General features: G+C 36.7%; 1 protein-coding gene across 4 annotated transcripts in view; it reads left to right on the top strand.

Annotated features, from left to right (window-relative positions):
* Positions 1-14809, top strand: part of LOC106870177 (oxygen-dependent coproporphyrinogen-III oxidase) — a 326333-nt gene that overhangs the window by 293453 nt on the left and 18071 nt on the right. For all 4 annotated transcript variants that reach the window (XM_052976448.2, XM_052976449.2, XM_014916177.3 and 1 more), the window contains one exon: positions 13432-13556. In XM_052976448.2, coding sequence (XP_052832408.1) covers positions 13432-13556 — 125 coding nt within the window. The remainder of the gene's footprint in view (positions 1-13431; positions 13557-14809) is intronic.

Genomic DNA, 14809 nt, shown 5'->3' with positions numbered 1-14809 from the left:
CATCATCATGATTATGACCATTATTACCACTGTTATTATCACCACCACCACCGCCTTCATCTTCATTACTGACATTATCATCGCTGCCGTTACCATCATGAATATCTTCACCACCAACACCACTACCATCATTATCATCATCTTCAGTATCATCATCATCATCACCACCACTGCCCTCACCATCACCACTACTACCCTGTTGATCATCATTAATAGCCTCGTTGTCGCTATCATCATCATCATCATCATCACTACCACTGCCATTGTCATTATCATCACAACCATCTCCATCAGTATCATCCCACATCATCATCATTATCACCATCGTCATCATCCCACATCATCCCTAGAGCATCTATTTATTAATTTTCTCCCACTTCAGCATCACTAAATTACAATCTCCCACATATCAACTAACTTCCTTTGTTTCATTTTATTCTAATATTTCCCTACAGTGTCTGCCACACACCAGTGATATAACACACACACACACACACACACTAATCAGGCATACCTCAAATTACATTGGTAATTGGTTCCAAGATGTGCAACTAAGCTCAAAAAGCAACATAACTAAAAAAAAAAATCATTTTAAAACTTCTTCATTGATGACCTGCCCCCTACAACAGAACAGAATTGTTACCCTAAAACCCCCTTAGTAATGCTTGCCCATAAAGAGCACTGATGTTGGTACCATGTGAAAAGAACTGGTGCTGGTGCCACCTGAAAAGACACTGGTGATGGTGCCATATAAAAAGCACTAGTGATGGTCATCATCATCATCATCATCATCATCATCATCATCATCATCATCATCATCATCGTTTAACGTCTGATTTCCATGCTAGCATGGGTTGAACGATTTGACTGAGGACTGGTGAACCAGATGGCTGCACCAGGCTCCAATCTGATCTGGCAGAGTTTCTACAGCTGGATGCCAACCACTCCGAGAGTGCAGTGGGTGCTTTTACATGCTACCGGCACAAGGGCCAGTCAGGTGGTATTAGCAACGGCCACGCTCAAATAGTGTTTTTTACATGCCACCTGCACAGGAGTCAGTCCAGTGGCACTGGCAACAACCTGAGTAATCCAAGGCTATTTTAGAAGACACTTGCTTTAGATGCCACACAGTGGACTGAACCCAGAACCATGTTGTTAAGAAGCAAGCTTCTTACCACATAGCCATACTTGCACTTATATTTTGTTCACTTTCCTTTTTTTATTTCCATGCTTGCATGATTTTGACAGATGTGTTATTGAAGCACTGATTTACTGCTGGATGCTCTTTTTGTCACTAACCCTTACTTGTTTTCAACTAAGGGACCTTAGCTCAAGAGACTTAAAGTAAGCAGGTGATTTGTTAACAGAGCCATCAATAACAACATCTATATACTACGGTTTCTGTAGAATCAAGAAAGATGTAATCAAACACACACACACACACACACACACACAGACCTAACCATACATACACACACCCACACGCACAGCCCTACCCATGTGTATACACACACAGAGTGGCGAGCTGGTAGAAACGTTAGCATGCCAGGCGAAATGCTTAGCGGTATTTCGTCTGCCGCTATGTTCTGAGTTCAAATTCTGCTGAGGTCGGCTTTGCCTTTCATCCTTTCAGGGTCAATTAATAAGTACCAGTTATGCACTGGGGTCGATGTAATCGACTTAATCCGTTTGTCTGTCCTTGTTTGTCCCCTCTGTGTGTAGCCCCTTGTGGGTAGTAAAGAAATAACACAGAGCCCTACTCGTGTATACACACACACAGCCCGACTCACTCACACACACACACATAATTGCACATAAAACAACAGTCTTCTTTCAGTTTCCGTCTACTGAATTCATACGCAAGACTTTGGTCAGCCCAGGGCTGGAGTAGAAGACACTTTTGCCTGAAGTGCCCAAGGTTCAGTGAGATTGAACCTGAAACCCAGTGCTTGGAAATGACCACCTGGTGGAAGTGGGGTTGGAGTTGAGGATGCAAAATTTAGATATGTTGTTGGCTGTAACAAACATTACTACACAGTATAAATAGATGGATGGATCAAAGAAATATTGTACGACTATTGAAACTGTGACAGCATGGAAGTATACTGATGTTGCATCACTAGGAAAGGTGGGGGTAGAGGAAGTGATGGTGGTGGTGGTGGTGGTGGTGGTGGTGGTGGTGGAAGCAAGGACAGCAATATTGTAACTTTATTAAATGACGCTTTTATCTGAATGCTACCTTCTGCCGAGTAAATTATTTGTACATTCAAAATAAGCGTCTCTATCCTTTTAATTATATATATATATATATATATATATAAAATTTGAAAATGCCTTCCTGCTGTGAGATAAATGATAGCTTAATTCCATTCCTCAATCTTCACTTACACATACAAACAGCACACACACACACTCATATGCATAGGCACTCATACACACACATACATACATCTTCCCCTCTCACCAGTTTATTTGGAGTTCATGTTAAAAGAGATTAGATTATCTCCCTTGCCTTCCTTCTATAAATCTGTTTGTTCTCATAGTCACGCATCCACTAAGATGTTCAACATTTCAAAATCTTCCACACAATAGCTTCATAGGAATGCAGCATCCATACCTCTTTCTCTCTCTTTCTCTCACACTTTGTTTGTATTTCTGTTCAGCACAAGTCTCACTGGAATTAAATCTTCAACATTCAAAGACTTTCCTATGGAAATTGTATTATATTTATCAGAAAATGTTTATGAATGTTTGAAAACTCAAATGTTTTATATAAAAGAATCTGATGAAGATAGGAAAGTGGAAACAAAATTAAACATAAAAATTCTAATTTCAAATATAAACCATTACATGAGATTCTTGTCTTTTTTTTTTAATTTCTTTTTTCTTTTCAACTTGTTATTTCTTTATTAACTGTTGAAATTATCTTTTGTCCAGAGTATGACATTAAACTATGTCCAGTGACGAGACTCCGGTATGGGGGTTCTGGAATTGTGGGGAGAATGGAGTCACCCCTTAATTGCTGTTACTTCCAGGTCTGTTCTAACCCAGAATTGTAGTACCTCTTAGGGTTCCATCTATGGATTAAATAGATTTTTCTTTCGAGTAGATTGAGCTCCTTAGCTACAGTGGAAGCAATCAATCTAGGTGGACAGCTCCAAAATTAATACCATAATCCAACATGCCCTAACCCAAAAGAGTATGGCTGATGAAACTAACGTGAGATATGTCCAATAACATAAATTCATTCATACCATGGAGGCAACTACTTCAAGTATGACATAAAACTGCATCCTGTGGTGAAGATCCAGTTAGGGAGTTCTGGAGTTGTGAGGATCATGGAGTCACTCTTTAGCTATAAGGTATGTACATGGTTGTATGAATTGCAGTTTTAAGGTCTGATATATTATGTCCTCTGTTAAATGAATTCAGGATGGTTAATAATAAACAAATTCAAAGACAAGTTGTAATTGACCGCAAAGAAATATTTATTACTGTTGCTAAAATTTGATACAGCAAACTGGTAGGACATTAATAAATGTCAATACAATGTATAGTTTTAAATGCTCATAAAAATGAAGATAGAAAAACCTGAAATACAGCATCACAAAAACTCTGGCTACAATTCTATTCAAATGTTGGTAAAATGCAAAGCATAATGTCAAGGATTCCGGTTTGAATTAAAGTGAAATCAACCAGTTCTCACATCAAGATCTCAGGTTGCTCATAGCAAAACTCTCCTCCCTAGGGACTTAGTGGGCCAAAACTTCCCATTTTATAGCTGATGAACAGATGCTAGGCTAGTCATCATCATCATCACCATCATTTGATGTCCTTTGTCTATGCTGGCATGGGTTGGACGGTTTGACCAGAGCTGGTAAGCTGGAAGGCTGCACCAGACTCCTGTCTGATATGGCATGGTTTTCTGCGGCTGGATGCCCTTCTTAACACCAACCACTCCGAGAGTGTAATGGATGCTTTTATGTACCACCAGCTCAGGTGCCATTTGTGTGACACTGGTAGCTGCCATGACAGCAATTTTTCTCAGCTTGATGGGTCTTCTTCTCAAGCACAGCATAATGCCAAAGGTCTCGGTCATTGCCTCTGTGAGGCCCAACATTCAAAAGGAACTCAGCCACTTTTGCCACTGTGATGCCCAGCACTCGAAAGGAACTCAGCCACTTTGCCTCTATGAGGCCCAATGCTCCACCGGTTCTCTTTATGTGCCACCAGCATGGGTACCAGTTACATGATGCCAACATCAGCCTTGACTATGAATTCACTTGGCTTGACGGGGTCTTCTCAAGCATATTAGCAAAGGTCTTGGTCACTAGTCATTGCTTCTGTGAGGCTCAAAGTTCAAAGATCATGCTTCACCACTTCGTTCCATATCTTCCTGGGTCTACCTCTATCACAGGCTCCCTCCACAGTTAGACATCAGCACTTTTTTTACACAGTTGTCCTCGTCCATACACATCACATGACCATACCAGTGCAATCATCTCTCTTGCATGCCACATCTGATGCCTTTCATGCCTAACTTTTCTCTCAAGATGCTTACACACTGTTGAACATGCACACCCAGCAAAGCTTACTGGCTTCATTTCTTTCAAGCCTGTGCATGTCCTCAGCTGTCACAGCCCATGTTTCACTGTCATGTAGCATGGCTGTTTGCACACAGGCATCACACAGTCCCACACGTTAAAGGGGTGGATAGTCCAAGCAAAACTGAATGGATCCAACTATCAAGCAGTGAACCAAAAAGTAGTAAAAAAAAAAACCTCAATGTGGGCAGCTAAAGTTCATGTGTGATCACGCTTCCACTACAGCTCCTTAATTACCATTACTCCCAGGACCATTCTGACTTGGAACAGTAGTACCTGTCAAGGTCTTTCCTATAGGATAGATTTCTTTTAGGGTTGATTGAGCTCCTTAACAGCAATGAAAGCAATCAATCTAGGAGAAGGAAAGCTCCAAAATTAATACCGTCTTCCTTAAGCCAGCACAGAAGAGTATGGCTGATGAAACTAACATATGGTATGTCTGGTAACATAGATTCAGACAATAAAAGTAATTATCTCGTATTAGTGCACATTCTGCTGCAGGTGGAGTAAGCAGCAGTAAATGATAATGATCTTGATTAAACTTTCCATTTTCATTACTCTAATGATGGAGGTACAAACACAAGGACATACAGACAAATGCATGTAAGTATGTAAGCATGTAATGTATGTTTGTATGTATGTACTATTATTAAACCCCCCAAAAATCTTCACAAACTCTTATTCCAGAGTTTCACGTTATCGTTCATCAAGCAGTTGTGATAATGATTATTATGTTTTAACAAAAGCATGCTGCTCTACCTTCAGTATTCGAGTACTAATTTTTCCACCTTGCTTTGCATTTATGTACTTATTCATGTGTGTGTGTAGAGAGAGAGAGACAGACAGACAGACAGAGAAAGAAAGAAACGACAGCCTCTTTCAATTTCCATCTACCAAATTCAATCACAAAACATTGGCTGGTGCAGAGCTATAGTAAAAGACACTTGCCCAAGATGTCACACAGCGGGATTGAACCCAAAACCATGTAGGAAGCAAACTTCTTACCCACACAGCCACACCTGCACCTACATTAAAATATCAGATGCATGTTAAAGCAATTATTAATTTTTGCAAATAACAATGAAAATGAATCTTCCCTGGAGCTTGAAGAAAACTGTAAAGCAATAAATTTAGAAAAATATGCAAAAATATTTTGTAAATCTCCATCTAAAAAAATGAGCAGTTACAAGATTTTATTAAGTATGACATAAAATCATAATTAAATTTTTACTTCATTGTAAACTACTTTTCCTTGAAATAGTCTTTTGGCCATTGATAAAAGGCTTCTGAAAGAAAAACAAATAATGCAGACTTAAGGCTCTTAGAGTGATTGGATCCATGGAGACAATATCATATGCTGAATGGAATATTCTACAAAGCCTAATGGATATACTTCACCTCACTGAAATAGTTCTTTAAAATCCGTATTTCTAGAAGACAAATTTAGTCATGGCTGAAGTATGAATCCAGTTTTTGTTGTCAGAAATGAAGTTAATGAAGGATTTTGTTACCATTCAGAATCTTTTGGAGCAACACTCTTTAAAAGACAAAATGATGTTACTACTCTTATTTTATTTCTTCAAAAGCAAGTATTTAAAAAATACATGTGGTGAGCGAATATTTTTTGAAAGATTGAAAGAAGTTCAGGTATCTAATGATAAAGAAACATTGGCTGAGGGCAGTGAATCAGCTCCAGTATGATCAAACCAAACTAAAAATAAGAACACCTTATTTTTAAAAGAATATAGAAGTGCTTTAAAAGATTTTAAACCGAAACTTGAAGCCAAGTATTAGAAATACCAATATAAGCTCAGCTTTTGCTCCACCACTTCTCGTCTCATTTGACCTTCATTGTGCTGATATTTTTGCTGACAGCTTTAAAGTTTTGAACCTTACTGGAAGAGGAGGGTTTCCAGTAGAGAGTGGATAGATTTGTATACTCTTTTAGTCTCTTTTACTTGTTTGAGTCATTTGACTGTGGCCATGCTGGAGCACCGCCTTTAGTCGAGAAAATCGAGCCCAGAACTTATTCTTTGTAAGCCTAGTACTTATTCTATCGGTCTCTTTTTGCCGAACCGCTAAGTTACAGGGACGTAAACACACCAGCATCGGTTGTCAAGCGATGGGTGGGGGGAACAAACACAGACACACATACATACACACACACACACACACACACATATATATATATATATATATATATATATATATATATATATACGATGGGCTTCTTTCAGTTTCCGTCTACCAAATTCACTCACAAGGCTTTGGTCAGCCCGAGGCTATAGTTGAAGACACTTGCCCAAGGTGCCACGCAGTGGGACTGAACCTGGAACCATGTGGTTGGTAAGCGAGCTACTTACCACACAGCCACTCTTGCGCCATGTATCTGTATTTTTTATCTGACAGTTTGTACAATTGTTTCTTAAACGCAATGGCAACAGTTGCGTCTGTCAAATAGATATAATAGGATTAGGTAATACATTACTTTTAGTTTTATTTGATTTCATATTATTGTGTGTATATATTTTTTGTGATCACCACACCACCATCAACTGCATCACCAACATCTATGCCACCATCATCACCACCACTAACATCATTACCAATAAAACCAACATCATTGGTATTAACATCAACACTATTGCTATCATCATCATCATTGTCATCATCATCATTGTCATCATCATCATTGTCATCATCATCATTGTCATCATCACTAGTATCAATACAAGATAACATGGGAGCCTCCATGTGTTTGCTTGCTCTGCTAGAAACAGCAGCCAAATCTCCTTAAAAATCACATCCTACTGTCTTAGAAAAAAGTAAAGACACATTATATAATGCAGTTGCATACATGTGTAAAAATGACCTTTGATTCTGCTGAAACAAGTGCCTTTTGCTCTTTTACTTGTTTCAGTGCTTTACCCTTGTTTCAGTCACACATATACAAACAGGCAAATTTGCAGGATCATTATTCTCAGACTTCTTTATCTTTTTTCTTCCTGAATGCTCACTTTATTTTCTTATTATCTTTCTTCCAGCAATAGAGATAAGTTGCTTTTCCACGTTAATATAATATGGAACAAAATTCTTCTCTTTTGAGGGTTCAAGTGCCAGAAATGCTGGAAAGTGTTTTAAGTAAAAGGAGTTGTGTCTAAGATTACATTAGTCAAATCACTCCATTGCTAAAATGCACTGTTTTCACTCAAACACTGGTACACATTGAATTTTAGTACAATAAAGATGCTTTTTAAAGCTATATTTAGTCTCACAAGTAGTGTCAGTACGAAATGTAAAAACATGCTGTGAATTAATGTGCTCTGTGCAATTAAATATTAGCAGACATACATAATTTTGGTTTAAACTGAAAAGATGGATAATGCATATGACAGAGTAAGAACTGGTCTCCTAAAATAAATATAGAACTTTCTATATTTTATATTTATATATTTAATATGAATATGTGTGTGATGCTGATGTATTCATAATGTATGCGATATACTGCATCTCTCCTTCTCTCTTTCTCTGTGTGTAGTGTATGAAGTATATGTCATATTTTACATATTCACACACAGCTGTAGTTATGTATGTATGTATGTATGTATGAATGTATATATGTATGTATGTATAGCTGTATATATATATATATATATATATATATATATATATATTCATATGTGTGTCTGTGTACAGAACAAAGGTAATACTTTTTTTCCTTACTTAACTGAATACTGTGTAATTAGTTTTCTATTAATATGAATTTCATTTGTTTTAACCTCCATCAATCTTCAACCTTAATTCGCCAAAGACAAGTTTTTAATCTCTCCATTAGCAGACAGGAATTGGTTTTTCCATTTTTCCCATCCACCATCATTGTTCGTCTTTTCCTTCAGTACTTAACGCATTTAATTTGCTGAGCTTATCTTTAGCTCAGCCAATACTCTGAGCTCACATGACACATATAGAAACCTTTCTTATCGCAGACACATTCTTCTAATTGTGTTCACTTAATTTAATTTGTTACTTGTTCACTCTTCAATTGAAACTAATTCCACGAGTGATACACTTCACCATCTAAGCCATTAAATCACATTAGCACTTTGATCTTCGAATAATAAATAAATAAAGTAAAATGAAGTTAAATAAAAAGAAAAATCTCAGAGAATGAATTCCTGTCTTAATTATTGTCTGTGAAATATTCAACTCAACCTCTATACTGAAGATGGACAAGAAAACTAGGGAAAGTTACAGAAATTTTTATCAATTTCTTTATATCAACAGTTCTTTCCTTTCTATAGAAAGAAAATATAACTTACCCTGTCCATCAAAATATGTAGTAAAATAGTAAGCATGCGTCAGTGACAGTGGTAGTTACATGTAAGGTTGGTGGGGGCGGTCATTGTTTAACCCTGGATCAGCTTTCATTGAGCAGACTATACAAGATTCTCCTGTCTTTTTGAAGATGCTAGTGTATGGGGTTTGAGGGCAGTTTAGTTTCTGTTTCTAACTGGTGAAACAAGCATATAGAGACTTGATAGTTGGTTCAGTGGAGACTTTATCATTAGCTCATTAGAGACTCATTCATTAACTAAAAACTCATTGATGAGCTAGATTCATTGGCCTACAAGAGACTGACTAGCTAGAATTTCATTCGTTTACAAGAGATTCATTGGCTTACTAAAGATTTGTTGGCTCTCTTGTTACTCATTGCTAAGCTAGACTCATTGGCTCTCTAGGAACAAAATAATACCCTTGTTTATTAATTTTCCTTTAAGCTTAAACTGCTAACAGGCCCAGATTGAGCCTGGTGCAGCCCCTGGCTCACCAGTCCTCAGTCAAACCGTCCAACCCATGCCAGCATGGAAAGTGGACGTTAAATGTTGATGATGATGATATAAACTTACTTGGAAATGGATGCGTGGCGTTCAACTAAATAAAATATATAATATATATATAATATATATATGCATATATGGCTACAGAACATCACCAACAGTAAACAACATAAAATACAAAAACAAATAAGTTAAATACACAAATAACAAGAGAAAAAAAGGACAAGTAATACAAAGAATGAACCTTCATCAGTTGTTGGTTGTCTATCTACTTGACATTTCGAGCAATTAATGACAATATAAGTCTTCGAAGATAGTTGCTCCCATAAATACCAAAATAAAATTTTGGATTTATGGAGGGTCAAAGTTAGGAACAAAAACAGGACAGTGGAGACATACAGGGAAACCAAATGAAAACAAACATGGAGGGTCGTTAGACCTGAACGAGGGGATATTTGTGTATTTAACTCATTTGTTTTCGTATTTCATGTTATTTACTGTTGGTGACGTCCTGTACCCATATATGCACATATATATATATATATATAGGGTAAAATAACCCCCTTTTACCCGCACCCACTTATTGCACTTGGTATAACACTAGTGTAACAATAATTGGGTACCCTCCCAGCAGTATATTGGATAGATACTATCCCTTAGTGGGTTGAATCCTCAACCCCTAACTCTCTTGGATTATATATATATTATTTTGTTTAAAAGAGTTCCAACACTGTCTGTTTTTTATGTTTTATTTATATTCCTGCAAAACCAATGTGGGATATAGAATATGGAATATACAATATGTAATATAAAATAAAAATGGACGGTACAATGAAATAAAGTATTGAATGTCTTATTGAATATATGGAATATGTCTTATTGAATAGATGAAATATTGAGTGTTCAATATAAAGGATTAAATATATAAAGGCGAATACGTATTTTCTATACCTTGTGGTATTTCATCATGGCTGGTATGACAGACTTTATAGAAAATACGTATTCACCTTTATATATTTAATCCTTTATATTGAACACTCAATATTTCATCTATTCAATAAGACATATTCCATATATTCAATAAGACATTCAATACTTTATTTCATTGTACCATCCATTTTTATTTTATATTATATATTGTATATTATATTATATATTGTATATTCCATATTCTATATCCCACATTGGTTTTGCAGGAATATAAATAAAACATAAAAAACAGACAGTGTTGGAACTCTTTTAAACAAAATAATATATTCCTCTATATACAATCATACAAAACCCCTTTTTTTGTATTTATTTTTACTTGCATATATATATATATATATATATATATATATATACACACACACACACACACACACACACACATACACACACACACACACACACACACATATATATATATATATATATATATATATATATATATATATATATATATATATATATATATATATATATATGTATGTATGTATGTATGTATACACACATACACACACAAACACATGCATAGAAAGAAAGAGAGAGGGGAAATTATATTGCAATCACAGCCAGCCTTCAAGCAGGAGGTTCTCTCTTTGCTTCTGCAATCCCATTTATGTTATGATTCATTTAATGATATGTTTATCCTTCCATTTTCACTCCCTCATCAGAAAGATAGAATGATGATACCAAATCTCACCAATTCTTTCGTGTGATATCCAGTAAACATTGAAATTAATTTGATTGTGTACATTGCATTCACTGACTCTAATTTAATTTTAACTTTTCAATTTCATTGTGTATTTAATGATATCAAATTATATTTACAATGTTATCAAATTATGTATTAAACAATATCAAATTTCTCCTCATGACAGTGATAAACCTGGATATGTACTGACATCAAATTTATCATAAGCTTTACCTTCATGCTTTCATCAAGTTCACTGTTGTATTTCACTCTAATTTGAGTGTCTCTGTAGTGGTATTTGCTCACTTCAAAGTGGAAAGTTAGATACTATGGTTATTTTATAAGAATGGCCAGAAACATACCAGATTCTCAAGCCTCTTCTGGAGTGATAAATAAATGATTTCAGTTCAAACACTCTGTACTCTTGAATTTCCAGATATAGATACCTCACCAATGCTGGTGCCATGTAAAAAGCACCCAGGCCACTCTGTAAGGTGGTTGGTGTTAGGAAGGGCATCCAACTGTAAAAAACCCTGCCAAAACAGACAGTGAAGCCTGGTGCAGCCTTCTGGCTTGCCAGCTCCTTTCAAATCATGTCAGCATGGAAAATGGATGTTAAATGATGCTGACAATGATATGACAACAACAACATTAAATGACAATGGTGACTGCGACAATGATCCCAAAACGTTTGCCTTTGATTTTTGTTATATTCCTTAAAATGCTGGATTATTATAACACCCATTTCGGTATGCAGTATACTTAGTAAAACCAGTAAAGACATGACTATCTCTTGACTACTTACTACGTACTCTGGTACTTCATGTACTTCTCTTTGCTTATAGTGACCAGGTTATTCCATTCGTCACATGGGAGGGGTGTATCATTATTACGAGTTCCCCACAGCATCTCCCCTTTTAAGTTTTTCTTAGGAAGTGTCATTCAATTTAGCAATATTTTTTTTTATTCACCCTGCCTCCCTTTTTTGAGTTTTTCTATTTTTTTCCTACAATTTAATATCTTTTGTGCTTGGTATCTATTTTCAAGAACTTTGTGTGTTTTCTTTCTTCTCACTTGCACACCTGGTTCAATCACTTGCAGTAGTGTTGGTATTTGGAATGTATCATACAACCATTCCATCGGTTTCTGCAACTTCTTTGATCTGCTTTCCACAAATCTCTTTTTCAGTTGGTTCCTGTGTTTTTCCTTTATGCCTTCTCTACTTTTTACCCAACACATCATTTTACCTAGGCATTTGGTAATTATGCCATCTTCGCAACTCTGCTTTCCATTCTTGTATGCCCTCATAAACACCTTTTAACCAAATTTCAAGAATTTTGCTGTCTTCCCTGGCACTTTTTCTTTCTTCTAGGTTGCAATTTATCAAAGACTGATTTTACTTTCCTTGTAAACATCAGCTCTGCAGGGGAGCTACCTACTGGTGTATTCAGATTTGGTGTCACACGGTACACTCTCTCTCTCTCTTTTACTCTTTTACTTGTTTCAGTCATTTGACTGCGGCCATGCTGGAGCACCGCCTTTAGTCGAGCAAATCAACCCCAGGACTTATTCTTTGTAAGCCTAGTACTTATTCTATCGGTCTCTTTTGCCAAACCACTAAGTTACGGGGACGTAAACACACCAGTATCGGTGGTCAACCAATGTTGGGGGGACAAACACAGACACACAAACACACACATATATATATATATACATATACATATGTATGACGGGCTTCTTTCAGTTTCCGTCTACCAAATCCACTCACAAGGCTTTGGTCGGCCCGAAACTATAGTAGAAGACACTTGCCCAAGGTGCCACACAGTGGGACTGAACCCGGAACCATGTGGTTGGTAAGCAAGCTACTTACCACACATCCTACCTCATCCATGACTTCCTTATTCTATTTTCTAAGGGCTCTTTTGAAGGTATTGACAAAGCTTTCTGCCTGTCCATTAGATCTGGGATGGTATGGCACCATAGTTATATGTTCTGCCACAAACATTTCACAAAATTTTAAAAATTTGCTAGACATAAATTGTTCTCCATTGTCTCAGACACTGTCTTTTCTGAGATGCCAAGGTTTGCAAACAATTTGTGTAAAAAATTTTTCACAGTTGAGGAGGTTGGTTTTTGTGTGGCAAAGTTGACTTTGGTTAGATTTGAAGGGAGGAAGCAGTAGGTCAGAACAAACACAATAACATGTTCTATCCAATATTGTAAGAACTCTACTAATTCACTGCTTCATGGAAAATAAAACCCACTCTTTTACTCCAGCTAGTTAACTTCTGTCTTTTTCTTCTCTCTTCCTCAGGTAGATGGTGGCGGCGGCATAACTTGTATCCTACAAGATGGAACTGTGTTCGAGAAAGCTGGAGTCAATATCTCCGTTGTTAGAGGTAAACTACCTGTTGAAGCTGTTCGTCAGATGAGAGCAAGGTATGTTATACAATGTTGTCGTTGTTTGACCCTAGACAAGTCCTGATAGAAAAGATTTAGGATTAAATGTCTTCCCACTGTGATATTTCCAAATTGGTATATGTCAGGGAGTATATTATTCAATGTAAGACAAAAGGGTGTGATTTGAGAGGGATATGGCTGCTATTTTCAGCAGGCTAAGGGACTGCATAGAGAATATTTCATTAGGTACAAAGGGTTCTTTAGTGTGGCTGTAAAGTCCTTGTTAAATCTGTCAACATCTTCAATGTACACAAGTTTCCGAACTGCTCCCATTTTGCTTGGATGCCTCAAGATTTGTAAGATAAAAGTGGGATTAAACCATACAGCACCTACTGTTAATAATTATTGACACTATAGGAAGACAATTCTAAGGATTCTTTACAAGTTAATTGGGATTGTGAATATTTAAACATTAAATGCATGAGGGAAATGAATGAACTGTGAATATGGTTGTGCGGTAAGAAGCTTGCTTCCCAACCACATGGTTCTGGGTTCAGTCCCACTGCATGACACCTTGAGTAAGTGTCTTCTATTATTACCTCAGGCCAACTAAAATCTTGTGAGTAGATTTTGTAGATGGAAACTGAAAGAAGCCCATTGTATATATATATATATATATATATATATATATATATATATATATATATATACAATGGGCTTCTTTCAGTTTCCATCTATATACATATATATATATGTATGCATGTGTGTGTACATGTCTCTGTGTCCAAATTTGCCCCCCCCCCCATCACTTTACAACCCGTGTTGGTGTGTTTACATTCCCATTACTTAGTAGTTCAGCAAAAGAGACCAGTAGAGTAAGTACCAGACTTCAAAAAATAATAAGTACTAGGGTCAAATCATTTGGCTAAAAATTTTTGGAGGCAGTGCTCCAGCATGGCCACAGCCTAATGACTGAAACAAGTAAACGACAACCATGTAAAGAAATATGTATATATTTAACATACTGTAACCTGTCCAGGAATCCGAGGTGTTTCTGTGGCCTGCAGCGATTTGCTCTTTCGACCAGTGTAGAAATATTAAACAAATTGAAATCAAACCATATAAAATATATTCATAACATCAGACACACATACACATAGGTGCAGGAGTGGCTGTGTGGTAAGTAGCTTGCTTACCAACCACATGGTTCCAGGTTCAGTCCTACTGCGTGACACCTTGGGTAAGTGTCTTCTACTATAGCCTCGGGCCGACCAAGGCCTTGTGAGTGAATT

Source organism: Octopus bimaculoides, chromosome 25 (assembly GCF_046866305.1).
Source record: "Octopus bimaculoides isolate indiv1 chromosome 25, ASM4686630v1, whole genome shotgun sequence".
NCBI classification, from domain to species: Eukaryota; Metazoa; Mollusca; class Cephalopoda; order Octopoda; family Octopodidae; genus Octopus; species Octopus bimaculoides.
This window is presented reverse-complemented; position numbering and strand designations above follow the sequence as displayed.